Raw genomic sequence first — 14,209 nt, forward strand, 5'->3', positions numbered from 1 at the left:
TGGATATAAGTCATGCACTGCGAAATTAAGGATCGAGATTTTACCCTAATTGCTTTCTAGTTAACATGCATAACCCTAAACTACATGAATTAGGGTTTCAAAGAGATTACCTTTGTGGCTTAGCTTACGAATTACTCGTCTTCTCCCCAATCACAAACTCATGGTCCATTATTCTTCAAACGTAGAATTGAATTGCGGAACCCAATTGGTAAAGGATTTGAGAGATAGAGATGAAAAATTTGAAGGATTGTAAAGGTTTTGAAATTAAAAACTATGGTGAATATTTTTTTAAGCAAAGAATAGAAATGACCAAAAGTTTTCCTTTAAATAGACAAAAGACATACAACAATTACATGTCTAAACTCATCAAAGCTCAACACCTCACATTCTATTAGCTCTAAGTGGGCTCATTGTCTTCACAATGAACTTCCACTTGACCCACTTAACTCACTTAACCCACTAATTAATTAATAGAATTATGCAAAATTACACTTTATCTTAGTGGGTTTGGTGTCATCATCATGAGTGTTCACATAACCCACTAAGAGCTAGTCGGATTATCCAACAAAATATTGAATTTTTCACCAACTTTAGTTCAAGGGTAAAATGGTCATTTGACCATTCAAGTCAAAGTAAAACTTTGACCTTCTCAAGTAAAAAGTAAATATGTTGACTTTTAGATTTTGTCTGTTTTAACTAATTACGTTCTCCTAAGCATAAATTTTCATTCATTTTCCTAAAATTCAAATAACATTTGATATAAAGTCAGTCAAAGTTTGACTTTTCATAAGCAAAAGTCAACATTTTGACTTTTTACAACTTTGACTATTTTCTTCATTTTCGAACTTTTGAATATGAATTGCATTAAAAAAAGTTATTTAAATCGATTTTAAATATAAAACTCTTTCTTTAAACTAAAAAATGAATGTTATATCACATATATTAGTTGGTTTCTCTCTCCTTACCTAATTCAAACTATTCGAACTAATTCAGCATACTGTTCTAAGTTAATTCCTTATTAGCTAACAAGGGAACCAAATGGACTTATAGATCATTGACTCCAAAAATTCGAGATTAACTATCTAAACTCTTTTAGACTAAGCTAATCAACATTTGTTAACTAACAGGTCATTCCACTAAAGTCTCGTAGTTGCACTTCTCTCAATATAGATATAATTGTGTTCATAAATATAATCGTGATTAGCAAGTTAATCCTTCACAGGTTGTCTGTAATCTTGTATGGGTTAATATTACCATTTTATACTTGAGATTTCTAAGTCTAACCGATTCACTATTGAACAATTGGTTTAAGGTCCAACCTATAAATTGAATCCCTCTCAGGCCAATGAGAGAGTGAGGCTCCTTGTTCAAGACCTGGATTCATCCTTAAGGGAACAACCTATCTACGAACCTCATGATGAGCAGTAGTGAATTATGTTTTGCACCCTATGTTTCGAACTATCCACCTGGTCATATCCCTGAAATGGGAAGCTTATTGAGCCAACGCTGATGAGTTGCCCTCACCTATGCAGATATAAGGATAATTTCGTGTGAATAGAAGTTCATAATAAGCTCACGATTAAGATTAAGTTACCTAGGTCATCAACAATCAAAATAGTTGGTTTTATACAGAAAACTATGTTATAACATAAAACTAATTGTTTCATGGTTCAGTCTTATGTAAACTCTTTACATAGAATGTCTCCACTTTCATGTCTCCACATAAACAATTCATGATTACATAGTTTGTACTAACTACAAAGCAGACAACATCCATAGTGTTCTTAAAAATAAAACATCCAACCTTATTCATCTACTATAGACCATTTAGGCTACATACTCGAACTTGATCTATGTTTATGTCTCTACATAAAGTTCAAGTTTACTTAGATATCCTTGGAACCTTAGTTTATTGAATTCAAGATTATAATATTCAATTTCACTAATAATTTTCAATAACAATTTTATTGAAAAAAATATATAAATTCTAGTTACAAACTACGAGTTTTAGGACATAAATTCCAACGAAAGTCACAACTGAAATCTTCAGCAGGTGAAAAACTCGATTGTGGTCACGTTAAGGTTGATATACATATGGTTATCCCTAACGCGATGAATTGTAAAAGCGCAATAGTGGTATCTGAGTAATAAAAAGATTAAAAATCATACTTTCATGAGGGGTGTGTCATCAATCATAAAGGCGCTCTAAAAAAGATCGTGATCCATTGATTCATGCCATGAAATGCATGAATTTGAGATCTTATTTGTGCACTTTTACTCTGAAAAATGGATTCTTACATGAGTTTCCTCCCAACTTGAGTCTTAAATTGTTCACTAGGTTTTTTTTTAACCAAACTCTTAAACAAAAACTTCTAAATAGGGTCTTCAACAAAAGACAAATCCAATCAAAACATGTTCACTATGAGTAAGTGTGTTTAAAAGATGTCATGTACTGATTTGGTAAATTTTGGCAAGTTGATAGTCATTTTCTGCAAGTTTTTTGTTTAATACGCCCACAGCAGTAAAGTAATGTTCTCCCATCAGTGAACGGAAAATTTCAGAATTTGAATCAGTTAAAAGTAGTTTTGATTTTCACAATCTAGAAAGTTGTATATCCCTGCTTTCATCTGAAAATCACTTCCAATTTGAGTCTTGGTCTACTCGAACCACTTTGGTGCTTATAAAAGGGTGAGAAGCCTTCCATTTCAGAAGAACAACTCACAATAGCAGAATTTCTCACCACCTTTGCACAATTTCTACCATTTTATAGTAGCCTTCTTAGATGTTTCTCAATGGTCCAAGCCAGTAGCCTCAAGAACGAAAGTCCCTATGTGGCATAGCGACTCTATGATTTCTTATCCCATGAAAGTGTGTGTTAAAGGACGATTTCACCTTGCAAAAGGCAAAATCAACCTAGAAAAGGCTTAGAGTCGATTTAGAATGACTTAAGAAAAAAATGCATTTTCATTTAAACATTTTTTTTCTAAAAACTCTTTGAGAGAAAAACATGTGTTTGACAACTTTTTTTTCAAAAGTGTTCTTAGGTAAAAACTTGTTTGATTTGTAATATAACAAAAAAATTTGCCAAAAGTTCGACAACGATCATTGAGGATGGTAGCTTGAGGTGGGCAGAGGCAATCGTTGTAAAATGATAATCAAAGGTTGGCAACAGTGGTCATTGGAAGTCAAACAATGACAATCACAAAAAAAAAAAAAAAAAAAAATGGTTGTTGGCAGTTGGGGGATAACAATCATAGAAAATTGATTAACAAAAGTTGATCGGTAACAGTTACCATAAAACGATTGACAAAATAAGCCAACAACGGTCACAAAAAACTAATTAACAAAAGTTGATAGGCAACAACCACGAAAAAATGGTGAAAGAAAGTTGGCCAACAACAATTGACAGAGATGGTTGGTTAGTAAGAATAGCCGAAGGTGTTGATAAAAAATTTTATTTTTCAAAAATAAAAGTAACCATTAAACATTAAACACATAAAATTTAGGGTTGCCCAACTTAATGTATAGAACCCAAAAAGTTGAAGCATCGTTTACCTTTCTTCCATTACTACTATTTACAGTGTTTAATCTAAATTCTAGTCCATTCACAACATTCACGTTACAATTAAATGCATGTATTATTAGTTATATTTATAAGTTGGATAAGTGTTACAAAATAGATGAAAAATCAGAACAAATTTTGGTTTTACATTTGTGGAGAAAGGGAAAAATGAAAGAAAATGTGATGGACAGGAGTTTTGATTTTCTTTTATATTCCCAATACTACACCTTGAACTCAAAAGTGGTTATGATGTATGTTTGGTTTAAAAAATTTGAAAAAAAGAATATAAAAAAGAATACAATTTTGAAACATGTTTTGTTGATTGAAAACCCAAAATTTATTAATTGGAAAAGAAGAAAGAAAAGGTTTGAAAAAATGATTTCCAAATACAAGTTTGGATAGAAGTTGAAAGAGAGATATTAATTGGATATGTGTCAGAGGGTTGGGGGCAACTGAACGTGCACCTCTCTTTGTATTGGAACCACGGATCTCTGTATTCTAAATATCCATTCCCCCCTCCCCCCTCCCTCTCTCTCAAAATACTCAATTCCACTCTTTTCATTTTTAAATTACCAATAATAAATAAACTACATTTCTTTTCTCTTTTTTTCAAATCTTTCATTTTAATTATGGATATTCCCACCAAATTATTTGCATCTCATGTAAACATGATGGACCCTTGCCAAAATAAATGTTCATCAACTTTCTTTTCTAAATTATTTTGTTATTTCATCTAATTTTTCTATTTTAAAATTAACTCATATGTATTTTAAACCACCAAACTATTGAGAATATTTTTAAATAATATTCAATAATAACTTAATTTGGACAAGTAATATTAAAATAAAGATTGACACATAAATATGAGTGAGTTGAACTTAAAAACTTTGTACAAATATTTAAAGTGTTGGTTAATTATTTTGGGATACTTACGAATTCCAAGTCTATAATACAATAATTTTTATGATGGTCGAGTTATGCTTATATAGACTCTTTTTCCAAATATAACTAAAAATTATAAACTTTGATAGACTATGAATATACAAATTGTAGTATATGTTGTTTTTTCTTAAAGCACACAAACTAAATAGCTTTAACATATAAAAGCTAAACGGACAAAAGTTTATAAACGTACTGATTATGAACTGTTTAATGTAGACAAAATAGACACAATTATTAAAAGTCAGACTTTAAAGCTCTTTTTCTTTTTTCTTTTTTCTTTTTTCTTTTTCAAATATACTATATTTCATTGTATTGAGAATATACCAAATAAATTTGGGTAAATTAAAAATAAACCTAAAATAGACTCTTGTAAATGTTTATTAGAGCAAGGAAGGATAGAGTATGGGTGTTCATCCGTATCAAATCTAAAATTTTGTTATATCTTTTAAATATTTTAAGTAGATTTTCCATTCCGACTAACTTTTTAGTATCAAATATATTTTACTCTGGAGTCTTTATATAGAACAATCTCGAAAATAGAAAAAAAAAAACCTATAGGCCTACAATGGAAAATTTAAAAAATGCTATGATTAATTGGTAGACGCTCGTAATATATTTTGGAAACGGTCGTTTAGTATTTGGAAAATGATGATTTGGATTTTGTTATTCTTGGTAAAGGTAAACGATAGTTTAGATTTGGTTTGTAAACGATCGTTTATATTTAGTTATCCATTATCCCAACAATTTTTTTTTCAAAATCTTTTATATTTGGAACAATCAAATAACGGTTTGAAAAAAAATAGATTTTTTATATTTGATATACGATCTAGAACCATATATAAGTTTGAAAAAAAAAATTGAAGAAAAAGAGAAAAAGACGATGGAAACAAAAAAAAAAAATTGCAGAAGAGGAAAAAAAGAAAGACCATGAAAATGAGTGACAAACCTGAAATATTTTTAAAACATGGTCAGTTTCATGCACTTTTTCATTTGTTACACGAACCGTAAATATTTTACCGGTTTGTTATATTTATGAAAATTAACATTTTATTTTTGCTATTAAAATTTAAAATTGTTGTGAGAAAATATATTTTTGATTCAAATGAAAGATGAAAATTTATAGGCATGATAACTGGATGTACAAAAATTGGATGATGCATATGATATAGTTTATAATAACATAAGATATTATATATTAAATTTATACCATCTTAAATTTCATTTTTGGTCAATTAATGATATAAGATAAGAGGGTATAAAAGTGTTTTGGGTTTGAGCTCTTCCAATATTAGCTTCCTTTCTAATTAATATTTATTTTTATTTGTGAGGGAAGTGTTAGATATTATGATAAATAGCTTTAATTGGTAATTTAAAAAACAATGTCAAAAAAATATAATTGTTTGACCAATTATTTTGATATAAGAGTTTGTCATTAAAATCATTAAATACTTACACAACCAAGTTTTTATATACGTTTGTATGTGGATTATACTATATCATGGTAGATCAGAAAATTTTATATGAGGAGCACCATATACTATATAATAAACACACTAAAAATGTTCAAAAAAATATTTCGATGTTTCACCGATGCTCTAATAGCATTCACTACATTTGTAGTAATAAAAAACGATCGGTAATTTTTCACATAATTTTTTGTAATGTAAATATGTGAATTTAAAATTTGCATAGAAAAAAAAAGAATAATACATTTTTCATAAAAATATTTTCAAGAGAGTGAAAGTTTGAATCATCAACATTATTGCATTTTTGAAAAGAATTTTGTTAGATAACAATGAGTGATAGAAAATAAGTTTATATCGTTTTATCTAATATTTGTAGTAGACAAGATTTGTACTCACAAGCAGAAAGTTGGGCAAACATTAACCACTATAGCATAAGCAAAATTTAAATAAAATAAAGTTAAATTTAATATATATTGTAATCTAACACTTCAAAATTAACATTAAAATACAAAAACCAATAACGTAAGGAACACTTGCCCCTAGCCACTTAATAAATCTGCCATTGATACTATAGTTTATCACTAACGTTGAATCGTGGTGACATAATAAATACTACGTCAATTTATATTTTATTTAGAAGAAAAGAAATCATTCAAAAAAAAAGTGAAAATGAAACTTTTAGAAGCTCTAAATATAATTCAAAATCTATTCAAGAATCTAACATGAATGAATATCGTGTAAATAATCATTAAATTTTATCATTCTTAGAAAAAAAAACTCACATTCTCTTGAAAGTTTTAGTAATACTTTTTATCTTTCATAAATATATGGAAATTAGAATACTTTTATCTCTTATAGATATCTCAAAATTACAATACTCTATTCGATAATATTAGAATTTTAAAATAAAACAAAAAGGTTAAAAGACATTTTTTAGAAGTAATAATTTAGTTTAACTTTGGTTTGTAACGTTTTAACTTCTAATTTTTCAGTTTCGAATTAATTTAGTCTATGAACTTTAGTATTTAATAATTTAGTCCAACTTTTAAATTTGTAACAAGTTAGCCTCAATATAAATAAATTTCATCCAAATTTGATGTTCATTTTTACTATTTCATGATGTTAACATTATATTTAGTTTATTGATTTATTTACGACGAAATCTCATTAAAAATTTCACTCATTTCTATAATACATATTAAATTGTTAAAAATTCTAACGGATCAAGGGCTAAATTGTTACATGGTAAAATTTATGGACTAAATTGTTATAAATTTTCATTTGTCACTTTGTGTTTGCTAACTCATCTAAACAATTAAAAGGATATGGTTTTAATACTATTTTAGTTTATCTATGATTAATTTTATTTTTTTGTAGGTCCTTAAATTTTTAAAAGGTTTATTTAAGTTTTTGTTTTCAAATTTGGTCTATTTATTTTGATCCTTGTCGTATAGGACGTGTCCATTGTGACCATTTGATTTTTATTTTTATTTTATTTTTAAAAGTAAAACTAAAATGAAGAAAATAAACATTTTGAAATTAAGTCTAAAATTGTATTGACTACAAACAAATATTATAAAATTGCACAACCAAAATTTGAAGGTATGAAAAGAAAAAAGAAAAAAATAATTTGGAAAAGGAGAAAAACTTTTTAGTGGTATTTGCAAGGAGAAATGAAGCATAATTGAATCCCAACCAAAAAACAACAACAACAATCACACTCAGCTTCGTGTGTCTTATTAGAGATATGCATCCCAAAGAGCCAAAACCCACTCCCCCCCTCTCTTTCCATGGCCTTCACTTTTACCAATCCCCTTGTTTGTTTGGTTCACATGGGTATGGGAGGAGCTTATAGGAGAGAGAGAGAGAGAGAAAAAAAAGAGACAAGTACTGTAGTGGGAGAAAGCAATTCTACTGAGCATCCCCACTACAAGCTCCTCTCCCAATAAAAACCACACCCCCATCTCTCTTCTTCCTCTTCTTCCTCTTCTTCTTCTTCCTCCTCTAATTTGTCATTGTTTCCCCTCACAGGTATTTCTTCTTTCTTTTGGATCTTGATTTCATGGTGTTTTTCTCTGTTTTTTTGTTCACCCATTTTGGGGCTACCTAAACAAACCCCATTCTTCTCTTTTTCTTTGGGGGGTTTTGAAGCTTTTAGTTTAACATCTTGATTCTCTCTCTTTTTATGCCTTTGTTTTTTTGGTATCAAAAGCTACACAAGAAGAATACTTTACTTTCCCCCTTTTTCTTCTTCTTTTTTTCTGTTTTGTTGTTGTTGGTGGTGGTGGTGGGTTTGAAACTTAAATGCTTTAACTCAAACACACACTTTGTTGTTTTTTGAAGTTTGTTTTAGGTGATGATGGATGATTATGAAGCAACAAGAATTGTATACTCAAGGCTTCAAAATCTTGACCCTGAAAATGCTTCAAAGATCATGGGGCTTCTTCTTCTTCAAGACCAAAGTGAAAAAGAAATGATTAGATTAGCTTTTGGCCCTGAACCTTTACTCCATTCCATCATTCTCAAAGCTAGGAATGAATTGAACTTCAACCCATCGTCTGTTTCTTCTTCTTCTTCTTCTTCTTCATCATCATCATCATCTTCTTCTTTAAGGCATAAACTCAATCTCCCATCTCTTGAAATTCCACTTCCAAATCATTCTTTTCCAAACCCAGATGATGAATTTCTCATCACACCCACCAATAACAACAATAATCCCAAACCTTTTTACAACACCAATGGAGGAGGAGTTGGAGTAGGAGGTGATTTTGTGGATGAGTTTCAGTTTCAAGATCATCAGCATCAGCATCAGCATCAGCATCAGCATCATCATCAGCATCAACATCATCTCTCTTTCCTTACAGATTGCTCTGTAAATGAGAACCCAGATTTCTTCTACCCTGCCCCGGCAAGTCCTGTCGGCGGAAATTGGGCGGAGGAGGGGGGTTTGGGGCTTGGATGGAGGCCGTGTCTTTACTATGCTAAAGGGTTTTGTAAGAATGGAAGTGGGTGTAGGTTTTTTCACTCCGGTGACGGTGGAAGGGCGGAGATAGTTGAAGAGTGTAATGATGTGGTTCTTCTGCGGTCGAATTCCGGTGTGCAGCAGAGAATGGGAGTGGGATCTGTTAATGGTTTTTTTCCTTATTCGCCGACAACGGCTTCTGAATTGCTTCTTCAACAGCAGCAAAACGAAATGCGAAGGTATTTTCACCTTTTCGTTTCCTTTTATTACCATACTAATTATTAAATATATATTTCTTTTTTCGTTTAATTGCATATTTAGTCCATACCTTTCCAAGATTAAAATTTAACTCAATTCTTCTTTTTCTTTCACTTTTTTCTTTTCTCTTCCACATTATTTTATCTAATTAACATTTTAATAAATTCCCCAACAATTTACCTATTTACTGCCCATAAAATTAAACTAAAGTAATAATTTTTTTTAATATGCTAGAAATTTATTAGAACCAAAATTAAAACAACCTATTTGGTTAAAGTTTCAAGTGAACACAAAATTGAAATTTTGTGCCACTTTCTTTTTCTTGTAGTAACTTTTTTCCAACTTTTATTTGATCATTTTTTTTAAAATGTAAAATGTCATTTTAAGAATTTGGTAATTCCAAAATAACTTTCGAAACCAAAGATGATAATTTAAAATCACCAAGTGGTAATGCAGGGCGGTGGCGGGTTTATCGATGGGGGAGGAATCGAACAACTCAGGGAGATTCCGGCTAGAAAGAAGTGATTTTTCGGGCGGAGGAATGGGGAATCCGGCAGCCAGACAAATTTACTTAACATTCCCAGCAGAAAGCTGTTTCAAAGAGGAAGATGTGTCTAAATATTTCAGGTTCTAATTTCAACCATTTTTGTAATTATTGTATTTACGTTCTTCTCTTGGAAACAAATTATAAAAAATGGGTTTAAAGCTTTCGTTTTTAGTTTTATGTTTTTTAAATTTATGATGGTTTCTTCTCAGTTTTGTTTTTCACTTTTCTTTAAAAACACTTGAATTTTTAGGGTTGAAAAGCAGAACCAAGCATTTAGAAACTACTTTTTCTAACCCAAATTTTAAAAGTAAAAGCATTTCTTTTTTTAAAACCTGCTTCATTTTTACTTTTCAAAACTTGAGTTGGTTTTTGAAAGCATTGGTTGAAATTTGATATGAATATATATACACACAATATAGAGGTGAAAGTAGTTTTTGAATGATGTATGTATAAGAGAAATAAGCTTAAATTTCACAAACCAACAAGAAAGAACTAAGGCCTCGTTTGATTTTTTTTTTTGCTTTTTTGAAAATTAATCCTATTTTTCTCCTTTTCTTACATAGGTTAACATTTTTGTAAGTACAAGAGTTAAATTTTTAGTCAAGTTATATATATTTACATGCATACGTGGATCCCTACATTTTTTAGTTTTCAAAGATTGGTTTGTTTTTTGAAAACATTGGTGGAGGTATAATAATTATCAACCAGACCTAAGGTTCCTATCGGTAATCATTTTGATTTTTGGTTTCATATTTTCTATGTAATCATAGGAATTCTTAACCGAATTACACAGACAAATATAGTTTTGAAAACTACACTTTTACGTTTTCAAAATTTTGTTTAGATTTTGGGATCCCTTCTTAACATATAGACAACAAAACATACAAATCAATAGATGAAAGTGATGTCTATAGGCTTTGCCAAAGGACCCTAAATTATGAACAAGATTAACTAGTGAAAATAATGCTTATAGACTTGCTTTTGAACAACCAAATGATTACCAAACATATGGCAGTTACATTCATTTCCAAACATTATTGCAAATTATATATTATATTTCAAATAGTAGGATTGTTTATTTGTTATTTTGGAAGTTTCATGATTCTAATGTGAGAATTTATATACATGTAGTATTTATGGACCAGTTCAAGACGTGAGAATCCCATATCAGCAAAAGAGGATGTTTGGATTCGTAACTTTTGTATATGCGGAAACGGTTAAGCTTATCTTGGCTAAGGGGAACCCTCATTTTGTATGTGATTCTCGTGTTCTAGTTAAGCCTTACAAGGAGAAGGGCAAAGTCCCTGACAAGTTCAGGTTTTGTTATTTCCCTATTGATATTACTTATGGCACTTTTTTCACTGTCAAAACCACTTTCCACTCACCCTCGTCTTGTTTGTGAATGATTCCAGAAGTTCAAATTTAAGTGCTTTGTGAGTAAATACTTGTAGAGTGCTTTTGAAATTATCAAAAAACGTCATTTTAGCAAAGTATTGTGAGTAAATACTCAATATGTACCTTCTCACACAACACTTTTTTTAAAAAAAAAGGATTTTCTTTTGGTGGAAAAAGTTCTTTTTGGTCCTAAACAACACCTAAATTTTTCCTTAGTCATACTCTCTCGTGTTTATTGTATTTTGATTCCTAAAATTATTTAGCTCGCCTTTCTTTTTTCTAGTCCCTTTTCCCTATCCAATTGAAATCTTATATTTAAACTATAATTAATTAGGAAACAACAACAAATGGAAAGGGGAGACCTCTCACCATGTGGTACTCCTACTGGTCTTGATTCTAGAGATCTTCATGATCTCCATCATGGTAAGAAATCAATTCTCTCTCAGTGATATTTTGTTGCTTCCAACATGCAAATTAGTTGGTCCAGGATGATCTTATACACTCACAATGCTTTACAGTCATCTCCTAAACTCAAATATATGGGAATTCGGAAGTATCATGTTTAAGGATTTGCTTAGTAATGTTCTAGACTCTTTATTTTGTTTCTCATTTTATAAGCATTATTTAAAAGATGAAGTTGGTCTAATTATTAAAATGATGAAGTTATAAACTCGAATGCTTTACAGTCATGTCCTAAACTCAAACGTATAGGAATTATGAAGTCTCATGTTTAAGGGTTTGTTTAGTAATGTTCTCGACCTTTTATTCTGTCTCATTTTATGAGCATTGTTAAAAGGATGAAGTTGATCTAAGTATTTAAATCATGAAGTTATAAACTCAAATTCTTTATAGTCATGTCCTAAACTCAAATGTATAGGAATTCTAAAGTCTTATGTTTAGGAATTCGAACACAATCTAGCAGAGGGAAACATAATCCAAGTCTATCACACTTATTTCTATAAAAATGGGAAATAAGAAATGGATAATAAGAAGCAAGAGCATAATTAAACGAGCCTCCAGTTTAGCTGCAAAGTCTGTCGAAAAGTCGACTTTGTAACATGTTTTACAATGCAGGTGCAAGAATGTATTACAACAGTCAAGACATGCTGTGGAGGAGGAAACTAGAGGAACAAGCTGATTTGCAACAAGCTCTTGAACTTCAAGCTTTAAGAGTAATGAGTTTGCAACTAGCTGATGTCAGAAAACCTCTCCATCATCACACTCCTCTTTCAACATGTAGCCCTATTCCTTCTCCTAATCCCTTCAATCAAACTCTTTTCCATTCAATTCCTACCAACTCACAACTTCTCCAAGGTACATTTACTCTCTATTTTGCATAGGGAAGTTTGAATTTCACAAGTTTTTCATTCTAGCTATAAAAATCCACCTGCCTTTTGTAGAGAACGGGTCAAACCATTTGCCCGAGATTCGTGTCGAGCCTCAAGTGATGAACAATTTTGATTTGACAGCTGATAGTGATAGTAGCAATGGCAAGGAAACTGACTTGCAAGAAACTAGGTACTAAAAGGTTCTATGTTAAAAAACATTTTTTGTTTCTGAATTTTCATTAAAGTAACAATTTTATCGTTATACATGATAACAATTTAGTCTCTATACGTTCAAATTTATAACAGTATTTTATCAAAACAAAAAAGAAAAATTATAACGTAGTCCTTGTCTCCTTGGAACTTTAATAAGTAAGAATTAGGCTTGTATTTCCAAATTTGCGACAGATAAATCTGTCTTGAAGGGTGTAATTTAAGGAAATTTCTTGCATGTGTAGATTATTAAACTGGTTGGGACTCAAATTTATTTATAAACTATAAAAACTAAATTGTGTGATAAACATTATCACTTTTGTTTCAAAATTTAAAGTAGATAGACTAAATTGGCACCGAGTAAAATTTAGGGACTGTAAACTATTGCAAATTTATCGTTACTAACCAAATCGGTGATGAAAATGTTCTTTTTAACAAAGGTTCTATTTGGTGGTGGTTATCATTTTTATAAAAGAAGCAAAAATGTGCTGAAGGAAGGTTTTAAGATTTATCATTCACATTTCTTAGCTGATCAGAAGTAAGGGCTCTTAAAATTGCAGCCTTGATCGTTTTTCTTGTGTTGTAGTTTGGAGCATAATCTTCCTGACAGTCCCTTCGCCTCTGCTTCTTACACACCAAGCGTTGTTGAGGCTGACGAATCAGATGCCTCGACTGACAATCATTCTGCGGCTTCGTCCTTCGTTCCAACATCGAACCTTACTGCACCACCCTTCAAATCTTTCAACTGCCAGTAAGCCTTTTTTCTTGCCTTGATCCTTTTAACAATATATCTCTCATTTCTTGCAGTTGATGAGATCTGTGTATCAATTTCAGGTACTCTTCTGGCCATGGAGCCATTGGATTGTATGCAAACACGGGCGGACCGACGTGCAGAGTCGTAATTTAGCTTCCCCCTTAGCTCATCATGTAAGTTCTTCCTTCAACATTCTTCAATCTGCAAGTTTTGTTTTTGATCCAAACCATATTGTTGTATTGTACAGAAATTTGAAGAAGTGTTGCCATAATCACCAAAGGACCTGAGAATCACCATAACAATAGTGTTTATTTAAAATAACAAAAAATCATAGGTATGTTAAAGTCTCTAGATGGAGCCACTGAACGAAGTTCTCGATAAAAAGAAAACTCTTGCTGTCTGTTAGAGTTGGCGTTCTTTCGTTCAGTTCATCCCGGGAAGTCTCCTGACAAATGTGAAAATGGGAGGTCATTCTTCTATGAAGATTGTTGTTCTAGTAGCAGTAGGAGTAAGCTAGTTTTAGCTTTCAATTTAATTAGTGTTAGTTGAAGTGAAGACAAAAGTAAAAGAGAAGAAACAGTAAAAGAAGTGTAAAATGGCAAAGAGAGACATTGGATTGAATTGTAGTTTTGGCTGGTTTGGGCATTGTAATTCTCTTGCCAATGTAAATCTTACAAGCGGAATTTCAAGAAAGCCAGCATGTTCAAAGTTCAGTCTTCTTTGTATATCAAAACGTGTTGATGATTAAATGATAATAGTCCTTTTTATATATTCCTCAATTGAAA

General features: G+C 30.9%; 1 protein-coding gene across 1 annotated transcript; it reads left to right on the forward strand.

The window, feature by feature from the left end:
• Positions 1-7,743: 7,743 nt before the first annotated feature.
• Positions 7,744-14,209, forward strand: LOC101203596 (zinc finger CCCH domain-containing protein 46). The gene is made up of 10 exons (XM_004150085.3): positions 7,744-8,001; positions 8,314-9,171; positions 9,647-9,817; positions 10,869-11,054; positions 11,467-11,555; positions 12,207-12,446; positions 12,533-12,650; positions 13,257-13,421; positions 13,505-13,597; positions 13,672-14,209. The coding sequence occupies exons 2-9, from the start codon at positions 8,327-8,329 to the stop codon at positions 13,575-13,577; spliced, it is 1,887 nt and encodes a 628-aa protein (XP_004150133.3). The 5' UTR covers positions 7,744-8,001; positions 8,314-8,326; the 3' UTR covers positions 13,578-13,597; positions 13,672-14,209.

The sequence above is a fragment of the Cucumis sativus genome, chromosome 5, assembly GCF_000004075.3.
Source record: "Cucumis sativus cultivar 9930 chromosome 5, Cucumber_9930_V3, whole genome shotgun sequence".
Taxonomy (NCBI): domain Eukaryota; kingdom Viridiplantae; phylum Streptophyta; class Magnoliopsida; order Cucurbitales; family Cucurbitaceae; genus Cucumis; species Cucumis sativus.

Coding starts and splice junctions, on each gene's coding strand:
- LOC101203596 (XM_004150085.3), top strand. CDS start 8,327: ATGATGGATGATTATGAAGCAACAAGAATTGTATACTCAAGGCTTCAA. Junction 11,055..11,466: donor AAAGTCCCTGACAAGTTCAG/GTTTTGTTATTT, acceptor ATAATTAATTAG/GAAACAACAACAAATGGAAA. Junction 12,651..13,256: donor ACTGACTTGCAAGAAACTAG/GTACTAAAAGGT, acceptor CTTGTGTTGTAG/TTTGGAGCATAATCTTCCTG.